The 22,669-nt window shown below is 36.4% G+C and overlaps 1 protein-coding gene across 2 annotated transcripts in view; it reads left to right on the top strand.

The window, feature by feature from the left end:
* LOC150088997 (branched-chain alpha-ketoacid dehydrogenase kinase-like) overlaps positions 1-22,669 on the top strand; it is a 97,901-nt gene that overhangs the window by 64,549 nt on the left and 10,683 nt on the right. For both annotated transcript variants that reach the window (XM_090370989.1, XM_090370990.1), the window contains one exon: positions 10,649-10,777. In XM_090370989.1, the coding sequence (XP_090227115.1) occupies positions 10,649-10,777 (129 nt within the window). The remainder of the gene's footprint in view (positions 1-10,648; positions 10,778-22,669) is intronic.

A 22,669-nucleotide genomic window follows, 5' to 3' on the forward strand; every position in this document is an offset into this window, starting at 1 on the left:
TTTAATTCTGCTAAAAAATTATAAACATGAAACTATTAGTTTCTTCCAATTCCATATTTATAAAAATTATTAAATGTTGGCATTACACGTCATGTGTTTTTCTGCTTAGGATTCTGCTTGGAATATACCAAATGATTGATAATATTTATTTTTTCAAATAAATGAATGTAATTTATACAGGGTGATCACTACCAGTGCGACAAACTTGCAGGAGGTGTAGGGGCCACAAAGACGAATCGGAATCACATAGCATTGCAGGGTCCGAAATGCCTTCGTCATGCGGTAGAGGACTTTGAACGGGAGGTCGCGTGAACAGCGATCCCGCTGGAAGTCAGCATTTACACTTTTATTAATACACACAATTTACATACATTCATTTCATATATATACAAAACTTATATAGGTTTATACAAATATATATACATTTCCATCATCCAGGTGTATGTATGTATTTATGTAGGTTACTGGCGGTTTCCAGGGTTCCCCCTATGTCCGCCGTCTATTAAGCGGTAGTTATTGCCAGCAGAATTGTAATGATTCATCTAAAGTGAACGACTTGAATTTTGATACGACATCAGTGACTATTTTGAGTTTAAATTAGGTTTAGCCGCGTTTTGCTTTGGGATTACTATTTACACCCGCGCGTGCGAGGAGTTTAAGTTTAGCGTTAGTTTAGTATAGGGTGACATGAATGCACTAGGGAAGAATTAAGTTTATCGCTAGTTTAAGTTTTGGAAGTTTGGAAGGCGCGAGATAGAGTAGTATGGCGTATTAGACTAATTTAGTTTAGGATTCTTAATGCTGATAGCACTTAGATCTTTGTTCATTTTAGTGTGTGTGGAGTGTTGTATATGTTGTTGTGGCTGGCATCTGGCATTTAGCAGCAGGGGCCTGAAGGCAAGTAGAGCCTCAACCCCCGCTCCCGTCCCTAGCCGCGAGGAGGCAGCCAGGTTCTACTATCTTGTTTAGAATCAGTTATCAATAACACATTTTGTGTTAACTCAGCTTCAATCTATATAGTTGTGCACCCGGATCCGCAGGGCCCAATCCTGACCTAGATCACGGGACACACCCATAGTATTTTAAATTCAACATTGGCTCTACATGGTTTGGAGTGTGCCCAGTTCCCGCAGGGCCCAAACCTGTCCTGGAACAACCACACCCTTAAATTTTTGGGTTGGAATTACTGAAGTAACATGGTTTGGAGTGCGCCCAATTCCCGCAGGGCCCAATCCTGACCTGGAGTTGAAGCGCACTCAATCAATACGTTGATTTCGTTGATTTACATTGATTCCAATACAGTCTGTAGCAGTGTTTATTCTTGTGTTCCTAGTTTCCTGTGGCTTGTATTCTCTTTCTACGGGAGAATACCTTTTCTGCGAAGGTGGCCAGCGCTGAGAAGGACTCGGGGCTGTCGAGTAGCATTGGCAGGTCATTGGGGTTGTAAACGTTTGTTACAATTTGGAGTTGTGTTCTAAGGTCCACATAGTAATTGCAGTCAAAGGAAGTCAGCATTTGCGAAACGGTAGGATAGACGAGTATTCAAACGTTGAACTGGCTGACATGCACCTTGCGTATGGAGCTGCGGACTGTAACGGGCGCGCCGCTCTGTGCTTGTACCGGGAACATTTCCCGCACAGGCGTGCTCCTCATCATACGATTTTAATCGTATAATGAGAAGGTTACGTGAGACTGGTTGTTTCACAAGAGGTACCATGAATCGAGAGTGAATGACGAGGACGCCAGACAATGAGGAGAATGTCCTACGTCTTGCAGAAGGCAATCCGAGTAAGAGTACTTGAGCGATAGGCCAACAATTGGGTATTTCCCAATCCATTGTATGGGGGATACTGTCAATAAACCAAATGAGTTCATACCATCTGCAATGCATCCAATCATTGGAGCCTGTGGATTATCCACTCTGGAGGACTTTTGCTACTTGGTTTCTTCAACAGAAACGGTTCGCAAATGCTGACTTCCAGCGGGATCACTGTTCACGCTACCTCCCGTTCAATGTCCTCTACCGCATGATGAAGGCATTTCGGACCCTGCAATGCTATGTGATTCCGATTCGCCTTTGTGCCCTCTACACCTCCTGGGAGTTTGTCGCACTGGTAGTGAATCACCCTGTATAATAATTAAAACAAAGTGAACTGCCCAACAGAACTGAACATCTGGTAACAATTATTTTTTGGACCTGGGGACTTTTTACACCCCTAAAATATCCAATGTTTGTGTTCTCTGTCCATTATAGCTTCCTGTTTTTGATGAAGTCATCTGCGTACTCCAGCTGTGACAGGGTCTGATGTACTGTATATTACAATATACTCCCTTGTACACCTGTTTGTACTGTGCTGTCGTTTGACTGATTATAAATGTTTCCTCCAGATGTATTTAAGGAAATATTGGGTAACATAAGGTGCTAAAATGGGGAAATAAGAGAAGTGCAAGAAGGAAGAAGTATAGATATAGATAAAAGTAAAAAGCATAATAAAACAAATTATTTTATAATGAAATAAAAATATATACATAATATATATATTATTTTATATTGTCATATTGCACAACCTTTTCATCTCATGTGTCAACTGCCAGAATTGCATGAAAAAATGACAGTATAATGTCCTCTGTTTCTAACATAGCAAAGCACTATTAATAAAAGGAAATAAGGAGGAGATAAATTTAGAGTAGAAAATTATTTAGATATAAGTAATATGATGGGTATAGGGGAGGATATATAAAGCAGGCATGTATTTTATGGGTGATACAACAGAGAACTAAAGAAAAATGTATAGATAGCACAGCTAAAGAACTATTATCATAAGATGGAGCCCATAGTCAAAAGAAACACTTGGTTAAAATATATAAAGACAGTGAACAGAGAAAACATAGGGAAAGGTATAGACAAAACAGTTAATGAACTTACCTAATGAAAGATTACCACAAGATGGGACCAGGAGTCAAAAGAAACACATGGGTGAAATTTATACTGTACAAGGGTGATGAAAGCAACCTCAAGCAGTAAAAAATGTGTGGTAGGAATATGTATCTATTTTTTGAATATTATAATATTCAAAAAATATTTAGATATGTATTTCCCTTAATTCATTTTATGAATAGTGCTTTGCTATGGCATTTACTTTACATTATTTAGAAACAGGATACTATATTGTTTTTTTTATGCGATTCTGGTGGTTGATACATAAGGAGATGCCAGGTTTGTGCAATATGCGATGATATATTTTGATATATATGTATATATTTTATATATAAAAAAATTTCCTTTGTTTTATTATGCTTTTTACTTTTTATATATTTATACTCTTTCCTCCTTGCTGTTATCTTTTTCCAGTTTGTCTTCCCCTCAATTTTCTTTTCAGCTTTCCTTAATACACAACTCATGTTCATTATGGTTGTTGGGCACTTTGTCTATCAGTGGCCCTTGTTTATAAGTCTCCCTTCTATCTTCTTTTGCCCTTTTGTTTTATACATATATATTTCCATCTCATATGTAAAGAACACAGTGAATTTTTCATTCAGCATTTCTTGTCATATAATGTCCCATAGATAATTTATTATGAAATTTTATAGAAGCCATGAGTAAATGAGATAGTATTGTTTCAAATACAAACAGGGCAAGGTGACAAAGGCAAGAAATATCATTTTTAAGATTGAAAGTTATATATTCATGTCATAAAACATTTAGCCTATTTTGGCCTAAATTGCAGAAAATTAAGTCTTTGCTATGAATTTATTAATAAAATTCATAGCAAAGACTTAATTTTTTAGTTCTAAAAAAATTGGAGAAGGCTATGGCTACTTTAAAGTATTCCACTTTAAAATGGTGAAGAAAGTCTTGTGTTTTGCATGTTTTGACAGGCATGTTGCTTATTTGGATTTCCTTTATTAAGTATTTATCTTTTAATTTCAATTCTCTTTTTGTAAATAGTGTAATTATTGTAGGTTTCTTTTTTTCTTTTTTTTTTACCTGGTGAGAGAAAGAAGTAAAAGGATCTGGCAAAAATTTTCAGTAGTTGGTAGTATATAATTCATCCTTTGACTACATGTGGCATCTTAACAGACAACTTTTAAAAATTTATTTTTAAAAATTTAAGGAAAAATCCTATCCTTGCATGAAGTGGGAAATGTACTGAAACTATATTTTTTGTGTTAAGAGATTTGGATGAATGTGTTAGTGGGGGGGAAGAAAGTGATGGACTTGATGAGTACTATATTAATGAATAGAAATAGAGGTAGTTTGTCATGATGGACTGCTTCCAGGGTGGACACTTGATAATAGCACTCTTAACAACACTGCTCACTGAGCAAACTGTTCTCTCTGTGGGGGGGGGGGGTAAGAGAGAGAGAGATGCTTTGTTTAATAAGTAAACAGCTGTAAACCCAGTTGATCAAGTTGATGCTTTAGCATTCTAGAAGAGAACAGAGTTTATATATTTGTACAACAGGTTGTAGAAAGTAAGAACAGTGGTTGATAAAAACAGCCAAAGAGGCATTACAGTAATTGCACTGATTAATGCTTGAACATATAGAAAACTGTGCACTCTTGGGAAGAAAGGAAATGTAAATGTAAATATCAGCTGTGATATTGATTGCAGTGCTGATCAGGATATCTTTATAAAAGCATCAAGTATTTAATGAAGCAATTTGCAGAAATGGGCACAATGTCATCTGCATTAGTATTATTTGTATATAATTGTAAATGACAGCTATTTTTGTTTGTCTATGTGTAGTTCTGTTACAATAAATGTACACTTTTTGAAGCTTAATTTCTAGTGGAAGAAATTATTATTAGAAATATAAGCTAAGCCATTTACATATTTAAAAGAATGCAGGTAAATACGAAAAAAAAAATTAGCTTTTATTTTGACAAATATGCAGAGGGTAAGATTTTTTTTTTCGTTAGCATGTAGTGACTAGTATTATGATTAGTGGTTTTTTTTTTTTTTTTTTTGTGCTAATTTGGGCTTCCATATTTTTGTTATAGTTGGTTTGAGTTTAAATCTTATTGATGATGTAAGAAATTTTAGACCTTTTCAAGGTAGACTGAATTAGCCAGTTTCTGTAGATTGCTATATTAACAGGAAAAAAAAAAGTGGTGGTTCATTGTCTCTCGTTTCATTTTTGTAAATGAATGTTCCTGAGGGCGATAAATGGGTGTACTGCCCCTATGCACATGCACACATCCATTGTCTTTCCTCTTCCTGAAAGCAGTATTGTGACTGTGAACTGCAGTAATCATCTGATTTATTAACATCCAATTTATGTATGTGATCTTGCAGAAAAGAATTTTTGACATTTCTTTTCGATTTATGAACTCACTGCTCTATCCTATGAGCTTTTGCTGAACTTCAACTTCACAATGTGATCTTTTGAAAGTAATGTGAATCAGAAAGAAATACTTTGTATTATGTATTTTGTGTGCGTGTGCACGTGCTGTACTCCTACAATACAGCAAAATGTAATTTTTTAGTGATATTTCATTATTTACATATTTAGCGTATATACACGTGTACGGTACACACGCTTTTTGCAAATTGTTGCTACTGTGATAGACTAATTTCCATTAATCTAGAAAGTATAGTTGCTTTTCTGAAATTTGTTGGGCCTACAACTAGGATATTTTAGAAAATAAATTTAAAATAAAAATGCACTGGCTAATAACTGGAGTAAAACACTTAAATCCAGTAACTTTGGGATGAGAACATTGCCATATTTTAGAAAGAAATTTAATAGTTCAGTTGCATTGCCTTTGCTATATTTACATAACATAATGCTGCACTTTGTTTTTACCATACAACCTGTGTAAAGTAAAGCGTAATGTAAACATTGCACTTTTTCAGAAATATCTGTATAACTACATTTTTTTGTGTGGGGATTGGGTATTGGGGGAGAGAAGGGACATACATAGATCTACATTTTGAGGATTGCTTCTAACAGCATGCTCAATATTGTATGAATTTTCTTGGAAATATTTCTGGTACATGCTCCCATTTGAGTTTCAAATCAATTGTTGATGGTAACATGAAAATTACTTTGAAAGTTGAAGATGATTGCACCTCTTGAAGAACTCTATTGACTGATTTGGGCGTACAAAAGCTGAATATGAACTTCTTTGGAATTCAGATCCAGAAGGTAAAACCAAATCAAGTAATTCAAAAATAGATGGAGGATTATTATTACATCAAAAAGAAGGAACAAAAATGGGTTCTGTTTATTTTTTAAATTTAGTTTTGTGTTGGGCACTACAGTCTAAAGTAAGAAAAAAAATATTACTTTAAAGTATTGTGCAGAAATTTCATATTTTAAAAATTTCACACTTAACTCCAGAGTTTGCCCCTATCTCATTCACTGGGGTTGTGGGGGGGGGACAACCACGTGCAGAAGACACCGAAGAATAGGCATGGGTTAAATAAAGTACATCAGCCATACTTTAAAGATTTTGAATTTATTTATTTATTATTTTTTTTTTGTTATACTTTCTTCTGTTACAGTATATTCGCTGTAAAATTGATCCCAGTTTATGAATTTTCAATTTACAACCACTTCTGTGAAATTCGTGCTGTTCGTACATCGGAAAATTACAGTACGTGTACACAGTAGGTTTTTACTTTTTTATGGTTTTGAGTTGCCTTGTTATTCTGACAACTAGCATACACTAATTTTAGTTAGCATGCATAGACATTTATAGGTGTTATTTTTTCTTGATAGTGACCTATTTCTAAATTAACCAGCTTTTTCTTTAAGTTCAGCAATAATGAATGTAGATATTTAAAGGTAAAATAGAGTATAATTATAAGCTCTTTAAATTATAAGTAATTTGGGAAGGATTAATATTTTTTATCTGTTCTTATTCAAGTTAAACTTTGTAGCCCGCTCATGATAGTACACTTTGTATTCTGTTGTTTTCTTGGGATGCTTATTGAGAATTATTACATATTCAAATGGTTGCTCTTTGTGTAGTAATTATTTGAAGTGAGCATTTTCTGAAGACCAGAATACTCGAATAGAAGACTTGTGCTGATATAATCTTGCCAGTCTGATTACTACCCATAGATACTGCATATGGATTGTGAAAATTCATATGACAAAGAAAGCATTACGTAATCTTTTGGTACTGTGATGCAAAAAAGTGTTTGCAGCTATTAGCTCTGACACCAATGAGAAACCAGCAATATGGGTAGTCTTATGACATTAAGTACTTTCTGTACAGGCATCATCTTCAGCACTTTGCATAATGCCTTTCATAACTGAGAATTTTAATTTTTTTCATGCTTTTCTTTATTAATTTAATTTTATTTTTTTTATATTTTACAGGTTTATTATACACTAATTTACTTTTTCAGGTCCTGTTTCAGTGATTTTATTTTTAGGAATAGGCATTTATTTTATTCTTTAGGTGTGACTTATCAGAGCCTAGTATTATGAAATTAATTTGGTTGTTTAGGAAGCTTGCAAATATTTCAATAATATTGGCATATTTATATGAGACAAGCTATTCCAGTTCATCCTGCTTGATTGAATAAATTTTTATTGCATGATTCTATATTTTTGCTATAATGTATAAAACACTGTTTTGCACATTATGGCAGGTGCTTTTTGATGCATGATAGAATAACATTCCATCATGCATCAGAACTATTTTGAACAGTTCCACTGTTCAAGATAGTTATGAACTTTAAAAGAAATTTGTTTTTTTCAGCTGAGAGCTGCCTGTAGTTTAACATAGCATTGGTGTAAAAATAAAGTTTTGCTATATTTTCAGAAGCATTTACAGATCACAAGTTCTATAAATTCTTTTGGAATTATAAGTGTTTTTGTATTTCTGTATCCAAGACTGTCCAACTAATATTTCACTTGTTAAATTAAAATTTAAGTTCATTGTCAGTGTAAATTAAATAAGGAACACAGCATATTGCATTTTCAAGAACTGAGATATTCTTCAGTTATATATATCTTACATTTTTTCATAAATCATGATTGTGGAATTCTTTATTCCTATGTTAGTAAAGCAGATATCTTTTAAAAGTAAAGATCAGAAGTGTAAATTTATTTTTTTTCAAAAATAATAAAGATCAAACTTAAATTTTTACCTTATGCAGAATTATAGCTGAAGTTTTAATGCACTGTTAGTTTTGGACAGGCTTAGTGCAGGCTGTTATGAATGAAGAATACACTTTTCTTAAACAATAATAGTGATATGGATTATATAAACCAATAGCATTTGAAAATTATGAATAAATTTTTATTTTTTCTTTGGTATTTCTGGATGGATGAAAATCTTGCGTAGTTTTAGTCCAGTATGTTAATATACCCACTGGTGACTACTTATTAATTACTTTTGTATTTTCATTCAGTGTTAAGATGAACTAGGAAAGAATGTCTAATGATATTTCTCTTAAGAATACTTAATAATAAACAGTTTTACTTGTCAGAGAAGGTTTTTTTTTTTTTTTTTTATTTAACTGATGTTGAACTTGAAATATTAGCAGGCAAGCAGAAATGGAATTGCAGAATTTATCAATAGAATGTCATTTATGAAAAATTAAAACAAAAATTAATAAAAACCTGAAATAACAGTACTGAAGGTTTTTGGTGCCATAGTATGTCCTTGAGTTGCCTTGATATCCAAACAGCCAACATACTCTAATTAGTTGACATGCATAGGAATTTATAGATATTATTTTTTCTGGTATTGGCCTATGTCTTGTGCTAAAAGAATGCAAGAATCTGGATCTTTTACCTTTGAGCTTTTCAGCCTGGTCTGATGTTGCTGAGGAGATATGGCAGGGTTGAATTGTATATACAATTTTTCTGTGTGAGACATTTGATCATATTCTTTCATTCCAAATATTGTTGAATCTAATAGAAACAAAGTACGGTTAATCTTTATCAGAAACCTCAGGATAAAAGCATGTCATATAAAAAGTGATATTTCAAAAAATAAATAAATAAAACATGTATCCTGCTTCAAAGTAGAAAATGCGCTGAAAATAAGTAGTCACTATTAGTAGGTGTAATTATTTTAAAAAGTAATTTTCATTATTGAAAATATATTTTTTAATCATTTTACTTATGTAATAAAAATTTATTTCACATTCTCTTCACACTGTTGGTGAAGCCTCAGTTTTAATTTTTATTGGCTTTTTTTCACATCTTTGGTGGCTGAGTTAGTCAGCCTCTGGCGATAGTTGCATTTACACCCTTTAAACTCTGATTTTTCACACACAAAAACAGGCAAACTGAACATTAGTATATGCAATGTGCAGATATGATGCATAGATGTCTCATGGCCTTAGCTGCCTTGCATTGCCTTGCCAGAAATTCTGTACCAACAGACCAGCTGACATTCCTAATCCCTATATGGTATGATTTCATACTTTGTTTTTGAATATTAAATCATTTTTAAAATAATTTTAAACAGCACAATCATATAAATTTTTCATGTCTTTTAATTCCATATATAAGGAATGCATTTTTAATCACAAATGTTATTTCATAATAGTGAAGATTTTGAATTCTTTTTATTATTCAAACAGAATTGCATTCTGTTTGGTAGCTAATAATATTTCTTCAGTTCTAGACATTTAGCTTCTTCAACTGATTTAGTAATGAAGTTAGGTCTAATCCTCCATTTTAAGTTGTTCATAAGTTGTGAATGTGGAACTTGTTTTGTACACTCAGATAGTGCATCCATGTACTGATTGAACTGCTAGCAGTTCTGTACATTTTGGTCACAGTACATCTTTATAAAAATAGCCCCCTTGTTTTTAAGACCTCCTCCAGAATGTCATAACTTATTAAACAATTCAGGCGACTTAATGTTAAACTCTTTATAATTTAAGAAAGTGCATGTGAGTTGACTTCACCAAGAATTCATTCTTTAACCTCAAGAAATGTATATTTGACATAAGTGTCCTGCATGTTTTATGAATAATATAATTACTGTTTGCATAATAATGCTGCTGAATAGTGCTTCAACAAATTGTTAATATTAATATGCTTCCTGTGACTGCTGTAACTGTTACTGAATGAAAATTTTTTCCCATAATGAAAATGTATACATATTAACATTCTTATTGAAAATTGGTGTAGTATTTGAATAAATTAATTCATTCTACAGATTCTGTTTTAGAGAATTTAAATGTGATATGAATGAATATCTGTTAATGTAAAATGTTGTGTGCAATAATAATACATTTTAGGAGATGATATGTATTATAATCCCCATGATGTGTTGCATCAGTTTCTACTTTGGTATTTTTCCTCTGAAATAATTAGATAGAGAAGGTTACAACCTGATAAACACAAGATGATTAGTTACTGATGGATACCACCTTCTATACTAAGACCTTTTGCATTTTGAGTTACTGTTAGGAACCGTAACTGTCACATTGTTTCCATGCTAGTTGAACACATGATAGTTGGTAAGTTAAAGGTAAGAGACATACATTGGGTGTCAGTGAACCCTAGTTTCCACTATTTTTTCTAGAGATCAGTGGATGTCTCAGACTCCAAATTCTCTTTCTTTCAGTAGTTTTTTATAATAATTATTATTAGTATTATTATTTTTTTTTTCTCTATTAGCTCTATTGTTATTATGCATTGATCCATTTTGATGTATTTGTAGGCAAACTGCACAACATAAATATGGAAAATCTCCAGCTACGAAGTTGAATGGCCACATTACTTCTAGTTTTCCGTACATCCAGACTCCACTGGACTATATCATACCAGAATTATTAAAGAATGCTGCTAGGTATGCAGAAAGTAGATGATTTTACATAAGTAAATTGTGAAATTTGAAAATTGTACTCATTCATTATTAAATTCTATTTTTATTGAAATTTTCATAATTAATTAGGAAATGCACTTATCACTCGCATACTATAAATTATATTAGAGTAGTAGTCCTCTTATTCAGCATTCTGTAAAGTGTCATGTCTGGCTGGTATCTAACAAAAGAAGTGGGTACTATATTTTTTCAATGTTAGCATTAGTATTAGCCGTATTATTATTTTTTAAAATTATTTTATTATTAGCCATATGGTGCAAGGAAGCCTGTGGTTTATGCTGCAAAAAACACTGGGTGTGCCAAGCCCAAAGAGAAAAACAAAGAAAAAGTAGATAAGAAAATACAAAACAAATTATGTACTTCCTTCCTCGTGTAGATAACTATCCAGTTGACCTTTAAATTTTTACAAACTTTCAGCCTCTACTACCTGCGGAGGCAACTTGTTCCAGTAATCAACAATTTTGCCAGCTAAAAGAAAACTTCCTATAATGTAGTCTAAACCTCTTCTCCTGTGATTTGAATTTATGGCTCCTAGTTCTGAAATTTTTTATAACAGTGAAAATTCTACCTTCATTCATTTTGCTAACCTCTCTCAGAGCCATATACACCTCAATCAGATTTGTTCTAAGGTGCATGGTTGCCAAACTCTGTAGCCACATAATTGAAATCTTTCCTCATATGGTCACCCTATTGCCAGTCTCTCCTGGCTGCCTGTTTACACTGTTCAGGAAACTTAATATCAGCTCATACTGGAACTCCCAGATATCTTTTTCCTCGGCTGTTTTTTAATTCAACCTTACCAAATGTATAAATTATTTTGGGGTTGCTATTTTCAAAGTTTAAGATCTTGCATTAAAACATAGATGTCACTTTTCTTACCATTCTTAAAGCCTGTTCAAGTCATCCTGGAGAAGAGCTGCTTGGCACTGATCATTAACAATTCTCCCAGTCTTTGTTGTTTGGAAATTTCGACCTCACACCCTTTACCTCTATGTTGATGTCCTTTATGAAAATCAGAAACAACAGTGGTCCAAGAATTGATTCTTTGGAGACCCCACTGCTGAAGTTACACCAATCTGAAGACTATTCACTAATCACAAACTTCTGCCTTGCAGCCACCCTGCAGTCCATCTTAGAATCTTTCCAGTAATCCCATTATATTCCAGCTCATACAGTAACCTCTCATGAGGGCCTTGCTAAATCCAAATAGTGTGTAAAAGCAGTTTACCGTTAGTTAAACAAACATGATTTTCCCTTAACAGGTTGTGTTCTTCAGAATGCCATTTCTATCCAAATGTCCCTGGATTGCACTCTTAATCATTGCCTTTAAGATTTTCATTACCACTGAAGTGTGACTGATCTGAACTAGCCAACTTCACTCTTAAAACTGCCTTCATGTATTGATGATATGTTGGCACTTCTTCAGTCCAAAGGTATTTTGCCTGAGTCCAATGCTGCCCTCACAGTTAACCTCAGTGGTTCAACACACTCAGTGGCAACCTCCTTCAAAATTACTGGTTATATGCCATCAACTCTGGCAGTCTTATTGCCACTAGGCTTGCAAGTTTTTCCAATAAACAGCCATTTGTAATTTCGAAATCACTAATTTTGTATGGCTCATCCTCACTCATGCGGCCTCTTCTCAGCACAAAGGATCTTTCGTCGATTAAGACTGATGTGAATTAATAATTCAAACAAAACTAAATGAAATTTAGTCTTTATTAGATGGAACAGAATAAGAGAGGAGTTTAATATTAGCGAATAAAATTGGTATTTGCTGGTGTGTGGATTTTACTGGGCACATGATGGAAAATCATACATGTCATGTATAAATTAAAATATTAAATGGCAGAAAGATAAAATCAATTTTATAGAAATAAAAGAAATAAAATTATTTTATTTCTTTTACACAAACTGAATATTTTAAAAAATTTTATACATTAGTTTAACAGTAAATATGCACTTTGTATAAGTACCATACCCCGGCGTTGTAATTACAAAAAACTAGTTTTTTTTTTCCCTTTTGAACTTTTCCTTCACAGTTCCTACTTCACAGCACGTTATGCATACATAAAATATTACATAATGATAAAATAGAACTGTACAATTGTATTTTATCATCACACTTATACACTGCTGGACAAAATTAAAAGAACAATGTTTTTCATGAATATTTTATTGTGAACAGTGTCACCAAAGGCAAATATTTGATATAATAGGCATCCTGGCATGCAAATTCGGAGTATCCAATATAAACTGTCTGGGTGCGAGGTTAGCCTGTGCGGACGTTGCTCCTTAAAGCTCTTGAAACAGAGAAGTTTTTCCTGATTTATTTTCTGCTTTATTAGTTTAAATTGTCATATTAACTTATTTTCTAGAGTAGCTTTATACTCCTAGTTACGATACTTAGTTTAAAGTTTAACTTAGACAGAGATTTTGTAGATATTACTTAGTATCGGTAACGGTATCAAATCCACGTGTCACAAATTGAACGAGAGGTCTTTTTTTTTTAAACCAAATTTAGTCGATTTATTAACCAATTGTTATATCAAATTATCTTCTATAAGTACATTATAGACCTAGTTAGGATCCTTAGTTTATTCTAAATTGAGATAGCAAGATTTGGAAGCTAATCAATACTTACGAGTCCGTAGAAATACCGTTCGTGAATTCCCGCCATTTTTACACGATAGCATAAGCTTAGTGTAGTATAGTGCATAATATAATATTGTCAATTAATCAGTAAATCTATTAATCTTGATAAACTTTATTGTCAATTAAATTGTATTTTTAACTCTATATATATATATAACGACTTAATCGTAACAAATAGTTAATACATAACTATAGTGGTACACGTTATACGGAAGTTGTATAAAGGGAACTCGTAGAAAACACTAGATACCGAAAAAATATATATATAACATAACTGTTTTGGGATATAACTTAAGGATTAAATTTTTGTTTTGAATTTTATTGAATTAAATCGGAATCATGACTCTGACCAGAGCAGCAAAGCAAAAGGCTCAAGCTAATGGGAGTGCTGTGGTTCAGGGGAGAACTGAGGGGGGCAGTTGCCCTCTGAATCAGTCTTTTAAAATGCACTGTTTGCTTGATGTTTGCGGAGCAGTCGGGTACGGGACATGATACTGCCAAGGGGGATGTCTTTGTGTGTGCACGATGTAAGGAGTGCAAGGAAATCAGGCGACAACTCAGCGTTGTTATGGGCCTTTATGAGAGCTTGAAGGACAGGGTGGATGCCCTCGAAGGAAATAAATTGAGGGGCCCATCAAGCTCTCAGCTGCCCACATCAACGCCAGAGCTTGCACTTGGTCATCAGGCAACACAGAGGCAGCCCCCTAGGCAGAATGCGCTGGTCCCACAGGAACTAGTAGTTGTTGGTGACTCTATTGTCAGGGAAGCGGGGAACATGCTTTGTAAAAAGGATAGGTGGAATAGGACCAGGGTATGTCTGCCAGGGGCAAAGGTTGATGATGTTGTAGAGCGGATATCATCTTTTAAGGGCACAAAAGGTGATATAGTTGTACACGTTGGCACTAATGATATTAAGAGTAGGAGACCGGCGGAATTACTTAGCAAGTACAGGTCACTGTTGAAAAAAAGCCGTGAATTAGGGTTGAACTTGAAAGTGTCTGCAATTCTGCCCAGACACGATAGGAGGGAGTATATGATGAGAGCCTTGTCGATCAATTCGGCCCTGGAGGGATTGTGCAAGGCTCAAGGGGTAGAATTTTTTTCAGCCTGGACTGTACTTGTTAACAGGAGAGATTGCTTCTACAGGGATGGGATACACTTAAATAGAAAGGGTGCAAGAATTTTTGCTGATGCTGTCGAGGCAGTGTTAGGTGGGTCGGAAAACTGCTAGTTGGGGGGGATACAAGGACTAATAGATTAACAGTAGCCACTGGCAGAGGTGGAAGTGATTCTTGCACTGCTTCTATTGAAATGAGCAGAAGCCTGGAAAACAAGATGCAGGATATTTCAGAGACTGCTGGTAGTCATTGCGGTACAAGTAAACACATGGGTTGTGTTAGGGTAGTTAAGAATAGAAACTGATCCATGTATACTTGCGTGTACACCAATGCTACCAGTTTGGTAAATAAATTTGATGAATTTGAGGTATTGCTCAAAGCATCAAAGGCGGATATTGTTGGAATATCAGAGACATGGTGTCACACAGATATAAGTAATGCAGAACTGGAATTTGGGGGATACAACGTCTACAGAAAGGATAGGATAGGAAGGGAGGAGGGGTTATGCTATTAGTTAAGAAACACATAAAATACAAGGAAGTGAAGCCAGTCGACATCGATGGACAGGGCAGTGTCGAGTCAGTTTGGTGTGACATAAGCATAGGGAAATCAAAATTGAGAGTAGGAGTGTGCTATAGGCCTAATGACTCTGATGAGTATAATAAGATATTGTACAGGGAAATAGAGTGGGCCAGTAAATCAGAGAGTCTTATAATGGGGGATTTTAATTTCCCAGATATTGACTGGAATTTGTGGGTTGGTCACTCGCACACTAGCAAGGCTTTTGTGGATTTATTGGATGATTGTTTTCTACATCAGCATGTTCGTGAGGCAACAAGAGGGAGCAATACTCTTGATCTGATTATCAGTAGTGATTCTTCATGCATTAAGAATCTGCAGATAAATGAACCACTAGGTGGCAGTGATCACAGTGTGTTGAAGTGGGATTTATTCAAGGAGGTAACTACCATCAGAGGTAAAGGGAAGGGTTTTTGTTTTCGTAAAGGCGACTATGATGGTCTGAGACAGTATTTAAATTCTATACAGTGGGACCAACTGATGATGTTACCAACAGCAAACTCAAAATGGGAAGCATTCAAGGAACTAATCTTGGAGGCTACCAGGCTTTACATACCAACTAAGAAATATTGTTCAAGGTTTAGGCCTAAATGGTTGTCAGATGAATTAATGAGAAATGTGGCAGAGAAGAAAAATGCATGGGATACATACAAATTAATGGGTGACATGGAAGCCTATGATAGATATAAGTTGGTCTGTAACCAAGTCACAAAGGAGATTAGGCAGGCAAAGGCAGACTACGAAAAATCCTTGGCAAAGGATGCAAAGAAAAACAGAAAAGAGTTCTTTACCTATTTAAACTCAAGAAGGAAAGGGATGAATCAGATTGGTCCACTGGATGTTGATGGTTCAACAGTTGAGGATCCAGCTCAGGTGGCTAACAATCTAAACGAGTATTTTGCATCTACATTCACACATGAGGAGTTATTCAGGAAGGGGAATGTCGTAGGTGAAGTAAACATTGGCAGTGAGCTAGATGATTTTCTAATAACTGAGAGGAAAGTGGAGGAGAGATTGTTGAGGATAAACATAAAAAAGCACCTGGGGTGGATGGGATCTATCCAGTTATATTAAAGGAGGCAGCAAAGGAAGTATGCAAACCCCTAGCCATAATTATGAGAGCTTCTTTGGACTCAGGGGAGGTACCCATAGACTGGAGATGTGCAAATGTAACCCCAATTCACAAAGGAGGATCAAAGGCTGACACAAGTAATTATAGACCTGTTAGTTTAACTTCTGTTCCAGGTAAATTAATGGAGGCACTGGTTAAAGAAGCACTGCAGGATCATCTAGACAAGAATTCAGTTATAGCTCAGACACAGCATGGTTTTGTTAAGGGCAGGTCTTGCCTGACCAATTTGATTGGATACTATGATGTAGTCACAAAAGAACTGGATGCAGGGAATAACTTTGATATTATATATTTGGATCTTAGAAAGGCTTTTGATACTGCTGCACATGGAAGACTTCTGCACAAATTGGAGCAGTGTGGCATTGGAGGCAAATTGCTGCTATGGATAAGGGGATGGTTGAGTGGCAGAAGACAGAGAGTGGTAATCAATGGACACTGCTCAACGTGGACTAATGTTATTAGTGGAGTTCCTCACGGTTCAGTGTTGGGTCTGTTGTTGTTTTCGGTGTTTATGAATGATATTGATGATGGGATATCAAGTTTAATGTCCAAGTTTGCAGATGATACAAAGGTTGGCAGGGTCGTTAAGGACACTACTGACGCTATGCTGCTGCAACAGGGGCGCCTCCGTAGCCAGGTGGGAAGGAGCAGCAGTGCGTAGCACACGCTTCTTCATTAGACCGGGGTTCGAGCCCGTCACCACCAAATACGGAGGATGCGGAAAGGTCAAGGAATGACCACCGCATATTCCGGAGCAATATGGCCTTAGTTGCTAATGCTCCTAAAAACCAAACAAAGAAACAAACAAGCTGCTGCAACAGGATCTGGAAAGGTTGAACAGATGGGCTGAGAGGTGGCAAATGAAGTTTAACATTGACAAATGTAAAGTACTACATATGGGAAACAGTAACCCCAGAGCAACGTATCAACTCTGCGGTACTACACTGACAGTGGTGGAGAATGAAAAGGACCTGGGGGTAATTGTGCAGGCAGATATGAAGTTCTCTGAGCAGTGCAGACGAGCTGCAAGAGTAGCTCATGGTGTCTTGTCAATGATATACAGGAATTTTTCTAGCAGGGATAAGGAGGTGATTATTCCCTTGTATAAGGCAATGGTTAGGCCACATCTTGAGTACTGTATACAGGTCTGGAGGCCTCATTTCAAGAAGGAGGTAGAACTGCTGGAACGGGTACAGAGAAGGGCAACAAGATTAGTGAATGGAACAAAGGGTTGCTCTTACGAAGAAAGGCTTAAGTTTTGCAAATTACAGAGTCTGGAGACTAGGCACCGGCGAGGTGATCTGATAGAGGTGTATAAGGCTTTGAATGGTTTGAGCATGCTCAATGCCAATGGGATTCTTCATCTTGCTCAGAATAATCACCTCAGAGGGCATAAATTCAAATTGAGGAAGGACGGATGTCGGATAGATGTGCGGAAATTTGCCTTTGGCCAGCGGGTGGTTGGTTGGTGGAACCGGCTTCCATCACTTGTTGTTGAAGTTGATAGCCTGAACAAATTTAAAGCTCAACTGGACAGGTATTTCGAACGAACGGAGGGGTGAAATGGGAGTGGGGTTTTTTTTTTTTTTTTTTTTTTTTGGCTGATGCTGAATAAGCTTGCTTTCTTGCATCATATGCCTCTGCTAATGCTAATGCTAAACCAATCTACCACCTTACGGAGGGGCACGTTATGCAAATTATTTATGCCTATAAAAACAGCTTGCAACCACATCACTTCATTTCCATTTTTTGGCTTTCTTAGTGGGACAGTCACATCTCCAGTAATCAAGATGGCAAATCGCTGTCATTTAGATGATTCTTTGAGATGGTTTGCTGTTGAACAGAGGTGGCGTGTTGGCTTAATGTATCACATTGTCATTTTGGCACTATGGAAGCAGTTTCAGGAGACAGGAACCATTACAAGAAGACCTGGCCAAGGTCGCCCAAAGGCTATGTGAACCTGAACAGACCCCTATCTGGCTCTAACAGCAAGACAGAACCCTACAGTGTTCTTAGGACGTGTACAAGGGGCATTTATACAGGTTGTATAAGAATTGCCAAAAAGGTCAAGTTATAAAACTTGATAGAAAATGCTCGAAAATATGGTCACACAACATCAGTATGATGTATGAGCCCCCTCCAACGAATAAACAGGCCTGACAGTGGTGAACTGATGCTTGATATTAGCATTAGCATTAGCATTAGTAGAGGCATATGATGCAAGAAAGCAAGCTTATTCAGCATCAGCCAAAATAAAAGAAAAAAAAAAAAAAAAAAACCACTACTCCCATTTCACCCCTCAATTCGTTCGAAATACCTGTCCAGCTGAGCCTTAAATTTGTTTAGACTATCAACTTCAACAACAAGCGATGGAAGTCTATTCCATAAACCAACTGCCCGCTGGCTAAAGGCGAATTTCCGCACATCTATCCGACATCCGTCCTTCCTCAATTTGAATTTATGCCCTCTCAGGTGATTATTCTGAGCAAGAGGAAGAATTCCATCGGCATTGAGCATGCTCAAGCCATTCAAAGCCTTGTACACCTCTATCAGATCACCTCGGCGATGCCTAGTCTCCAGGCTCTGTAATTTGCAAAACTTAAGCCTTTCTTCGTAAGAGCAACCCTTTGTTCCATTCACTAATCTTGTTGCCCTTCTCTGTACTCGTTCCAGCAGCTCTACATCCTTCTTGAAATGAGGCCTCCAGACCTGTATACAGTACTCAAGGTGTGGCCTGACCAATGCCTTATACAAGGGAATAATCACATCCCTGTCCTTGCTAGAAAAATTCCTGTATATCATTGACAAGACACCATGAGCTACTCTTGCAGCTCGTCTGCACTGCTCAGAGAACTTCATATCTGCCTGCACAATTACCCCCAGGTCCTTTTCATTCTCTACCACTGTCAGCGTAGTACCACAGAGTTGATACGTTGATCTGGGGTTACTGTTTCCCATATGTAGTACTTTACATTTGTCAATGTTAAACTTCATTTGCCACCTCTCAGCCCATCTGCTCAACCTTTCCAGATCCTGTTGCAGCAGCATAGTATCAGTAGTGTCCTTAACAACCCTGCCAACCTTTGTATCGTCTGCAAACTTGGACATTAAGCCTGATACACCATCATCAATATCATTTATAAATACAGAAAACAACAATGGACCCAACCCTGAGGAACTCCACTAATAACATTAGTCCACGTTGAGCAGTGTCCATTGATTACCACTCTCTGTCTTCTGCCACTCAACCATCCCTTTATCCATAGCAGCAATTTGCCTCGAATGCCACACTTCTCCAATTTGTGCAGCAGTCTTCCATGCGCAACAGTATCAAAAGCCTTTCTAAGATCCAAATATATAATATCAAAGTTATTCCCTGCATCCAGTTCTTTTGTGACTACATCATAGTATCCAATCAAATTGGTCAGACAAGACCTGCCCTTAACAAACCCATGCTGTGTCTGAGCTATAACTGAATTCTTGTCCAGATGATCCTGCAGTGCTTCTTTAACCAGTGCCTCCATTAATTTTCCTGGAACCGAAGTTAAACTAACAGGTCTATAATTACTTGTGTCAGCCTTTGATCCTCCTTTGTGAATTGGGGTTACATTTGCACATCTCCAGTCCATGGGTACCTCCCCTGAGTCCAAAGAAGCTCTCATAATTATGGCTAGGGGTTTGCTTACTTCCTTTGCTGCCTCCTTTAATATAACTGGATAGATCCCATCCACCCCGGGTGCCTTTTTTATGTTTATCCTCAACAATTTCTCCTCCACTTTCCTCTCAGTTATTAGAAAATCATCTAGCTCACTGCCAATGTTTACTTCACCTACGACATTCCCCTTCCTGAATAACTCCTCATGTGTGAATGTAGATGCAAAATACTCGTTTAGATTGTTAGCCACCTGAGCTGGATCCTCAACTGTTGAACCATCAACATCCAGTGGACCAATCTGATTCATCCCTTTCCTTCTTGAGTTTAAATAGGTAAAGAACTCTTTTCTGTTTTTCTTTGCATCCTTTGCCAAGGATTTCTCATAATCTGCCTTTGCCTGCCTAATCTCCTTTGTGACTTGGTTACAGACCAACTTATATCTATCATAGGCTTCCACGTCACCCATTAATTTGTATGTATTCCATGCATTTTTCTTCTCTGACATATGTCTCATTAGTTCATCTGACAACCATTTAGGCCTGAACCTTGAACAATATTTCTTGGTTGGTATGTAAAGCCTGGTAGCTTCCAAGATTAGTTCCTTGAATGCTTCCCATTTTGAATTTGCTGTTGGTAACATCATCAGTTGGTCCCACTGTATAGAATTTAAATACTGTCTCAGACCAGCATAGTCTCCTTTACGAAAGCAAAAACCCTTCCCTTTACCTCTGATGGTAGTTACCTCCTTGAGTAAATTCCACTTCAGCACACTGTGATCACTGCCACCCAGTGGTTCATTTATCTGCAGATTCCTAATGCATGAAGAATCACTACTGATAATCAGATCAAGAGTATTACTCCCTCTAGTTGCCTCCCGAACATGCTGGTGTAGAAAACAATCATCCAATAAATCCACAAAAGCCTTGCTAGTGTGTGAGTGACCAACCCACAAATTCCAGTCAATATCTGGGAAATTAAAATCCCCCATTATAAGACTCTCTGATTTACTGGCCCACTCTATTTCCCTGTACAGTATCTTATTATACTCATCAGAGTCATTAGGCCTATAGCACACTCCTACTCTCAATTTTGATTTACCTATGCTTATGTCACACCAAACTGACTCAACACTGCACTGTCCAGCGATGTCAACTGGCTTCACTTCCTTGGATTTTATGTGTTTTTTAACTAATAGCATAACCCCTCCTCCCTTCCTATCCTGTCTATCCTTTCTGTAGACGTTGTACTCCCCAAATTCCAGTTCTGCATTCCTTATATCTGTGTGACACCACGTCTCTGATATCCCAACAATATCTGCCTTTGATGTTTTGAGTAATACCTCAAATTCATCAAATTTATTTACTAAACTCCTAGCATTAGTGTACACGCAAGTATACATGCACCTGTTTCTATTCTTAGCTAATATAAGGGTGCCCATAAGATTCTGTGGCAATGAATCCCCGTCTTCCATCAGCACAGACCTTAACTCACCAAGTGACTGAGGAGTTGGTTGGCAGCATGCAATGCAACACCCATGGGCTTCCCACATATGTTCAATTGGATTTAAGTATGGTGATCATGCTGACCACGGCAGTCTTTGTATTTTCAGTTTTAAGATGTTCATCCACCAGTTGAGCTCTAAGTGCAGTGGCCTTTTTGTGCATGAAAAAAAAAATCTGGGCCAGCTACACACCCCTAAAAAGTTGCACATATGGTTTGAGGATCTGTTCTCAGTATCTCTTTGCAGGTACGGTTTCCCTATCAAAAAAATAGATGGGTGTAGCCGTTGATCATTATTCCGTTCCATATGAGAACACTGCCTCCACTGAAAGTGTCTCCTTCTCTGATATTGGAGGGATGGTGCCGCATTCCTTGTCTCCAAATGAAACAGCGTCTAGAATCTTTGTAGGTTCAAATAGGACTCAGAAAACAGAACTGTGTCCTCTTTGTTGGGGCTTCAAGTCACATGTTCGTGCCACCAGTTTTGATGAGCTCTGCTGTGGTTTGGGGTTAATGGGATACAAACTACTGACTTCTTGCATAGAGCCCATTTGAATCGAGCCTTCTTAACACAGTTCAGTTGGAAATGTTACTCATTTCATTGTTATTCTGTGGTGCACTGCTATACCAAATTTTGTCTCGCTTCATTGCAAGCTGCATGAGTTACATTACGTTTTCTACATCTGTTAATTTTGTCGAGCAGTGTATTTTTCGTGTTTTACATACACTTTATGTAAGGTAAATTTATTTTATTAGATTATATTTTGTGTAAATATACACTAACATGAAAATTGCCTCTCCCTAGAAGTGTGGCTTGATTTATGAACTTTCATACATTTATTTAGAAAGGTATGTGCTCAATTACCATCATAAAATAAAGGGACTTATTAAAGGTTTCTTCACTCTCACTTCGAAAAACAAGAATCCTATGTGAATCAAGTTAACTTCAGGCTTGAAGTTAACTTGTTTCAGGCAAATGCATAAGGTTTTCATAGGTTTTTTTTTACCATGCAGATGGGTTTTGTGTACATAATCTACATACAGATTTATCTCTCTGTTTTTGCTTATATCACTCTGTTTTTAGTAAAATAATAAGCTTTTTGCCATGAAATTTTACCCAGTTTAGTTTGTGTATGGGAAAAGTGTTTTCCATTCCACAATCTTTAGAATGGAAACAAATTAAAGACATAGTATTAACATTGGTCAAAAGAGAGTGA

This window comes from Mastigoproctus giganteus, chromosome 3 (assembly GCF_048544385.1).
Source record: "Mastigoproctus giganteus isolate SK-2022 chromosome 3, ASM4854438v1, whole genome shotgun sequence".
In the NCBI taxonomy this organism is placed as follows: Eukaryota; Metazoa; Arthropoda; class Arachnida; order Uropygi; family Thelyphonidae; genus Mastigoproctus; species Mastigoproctus giganteus.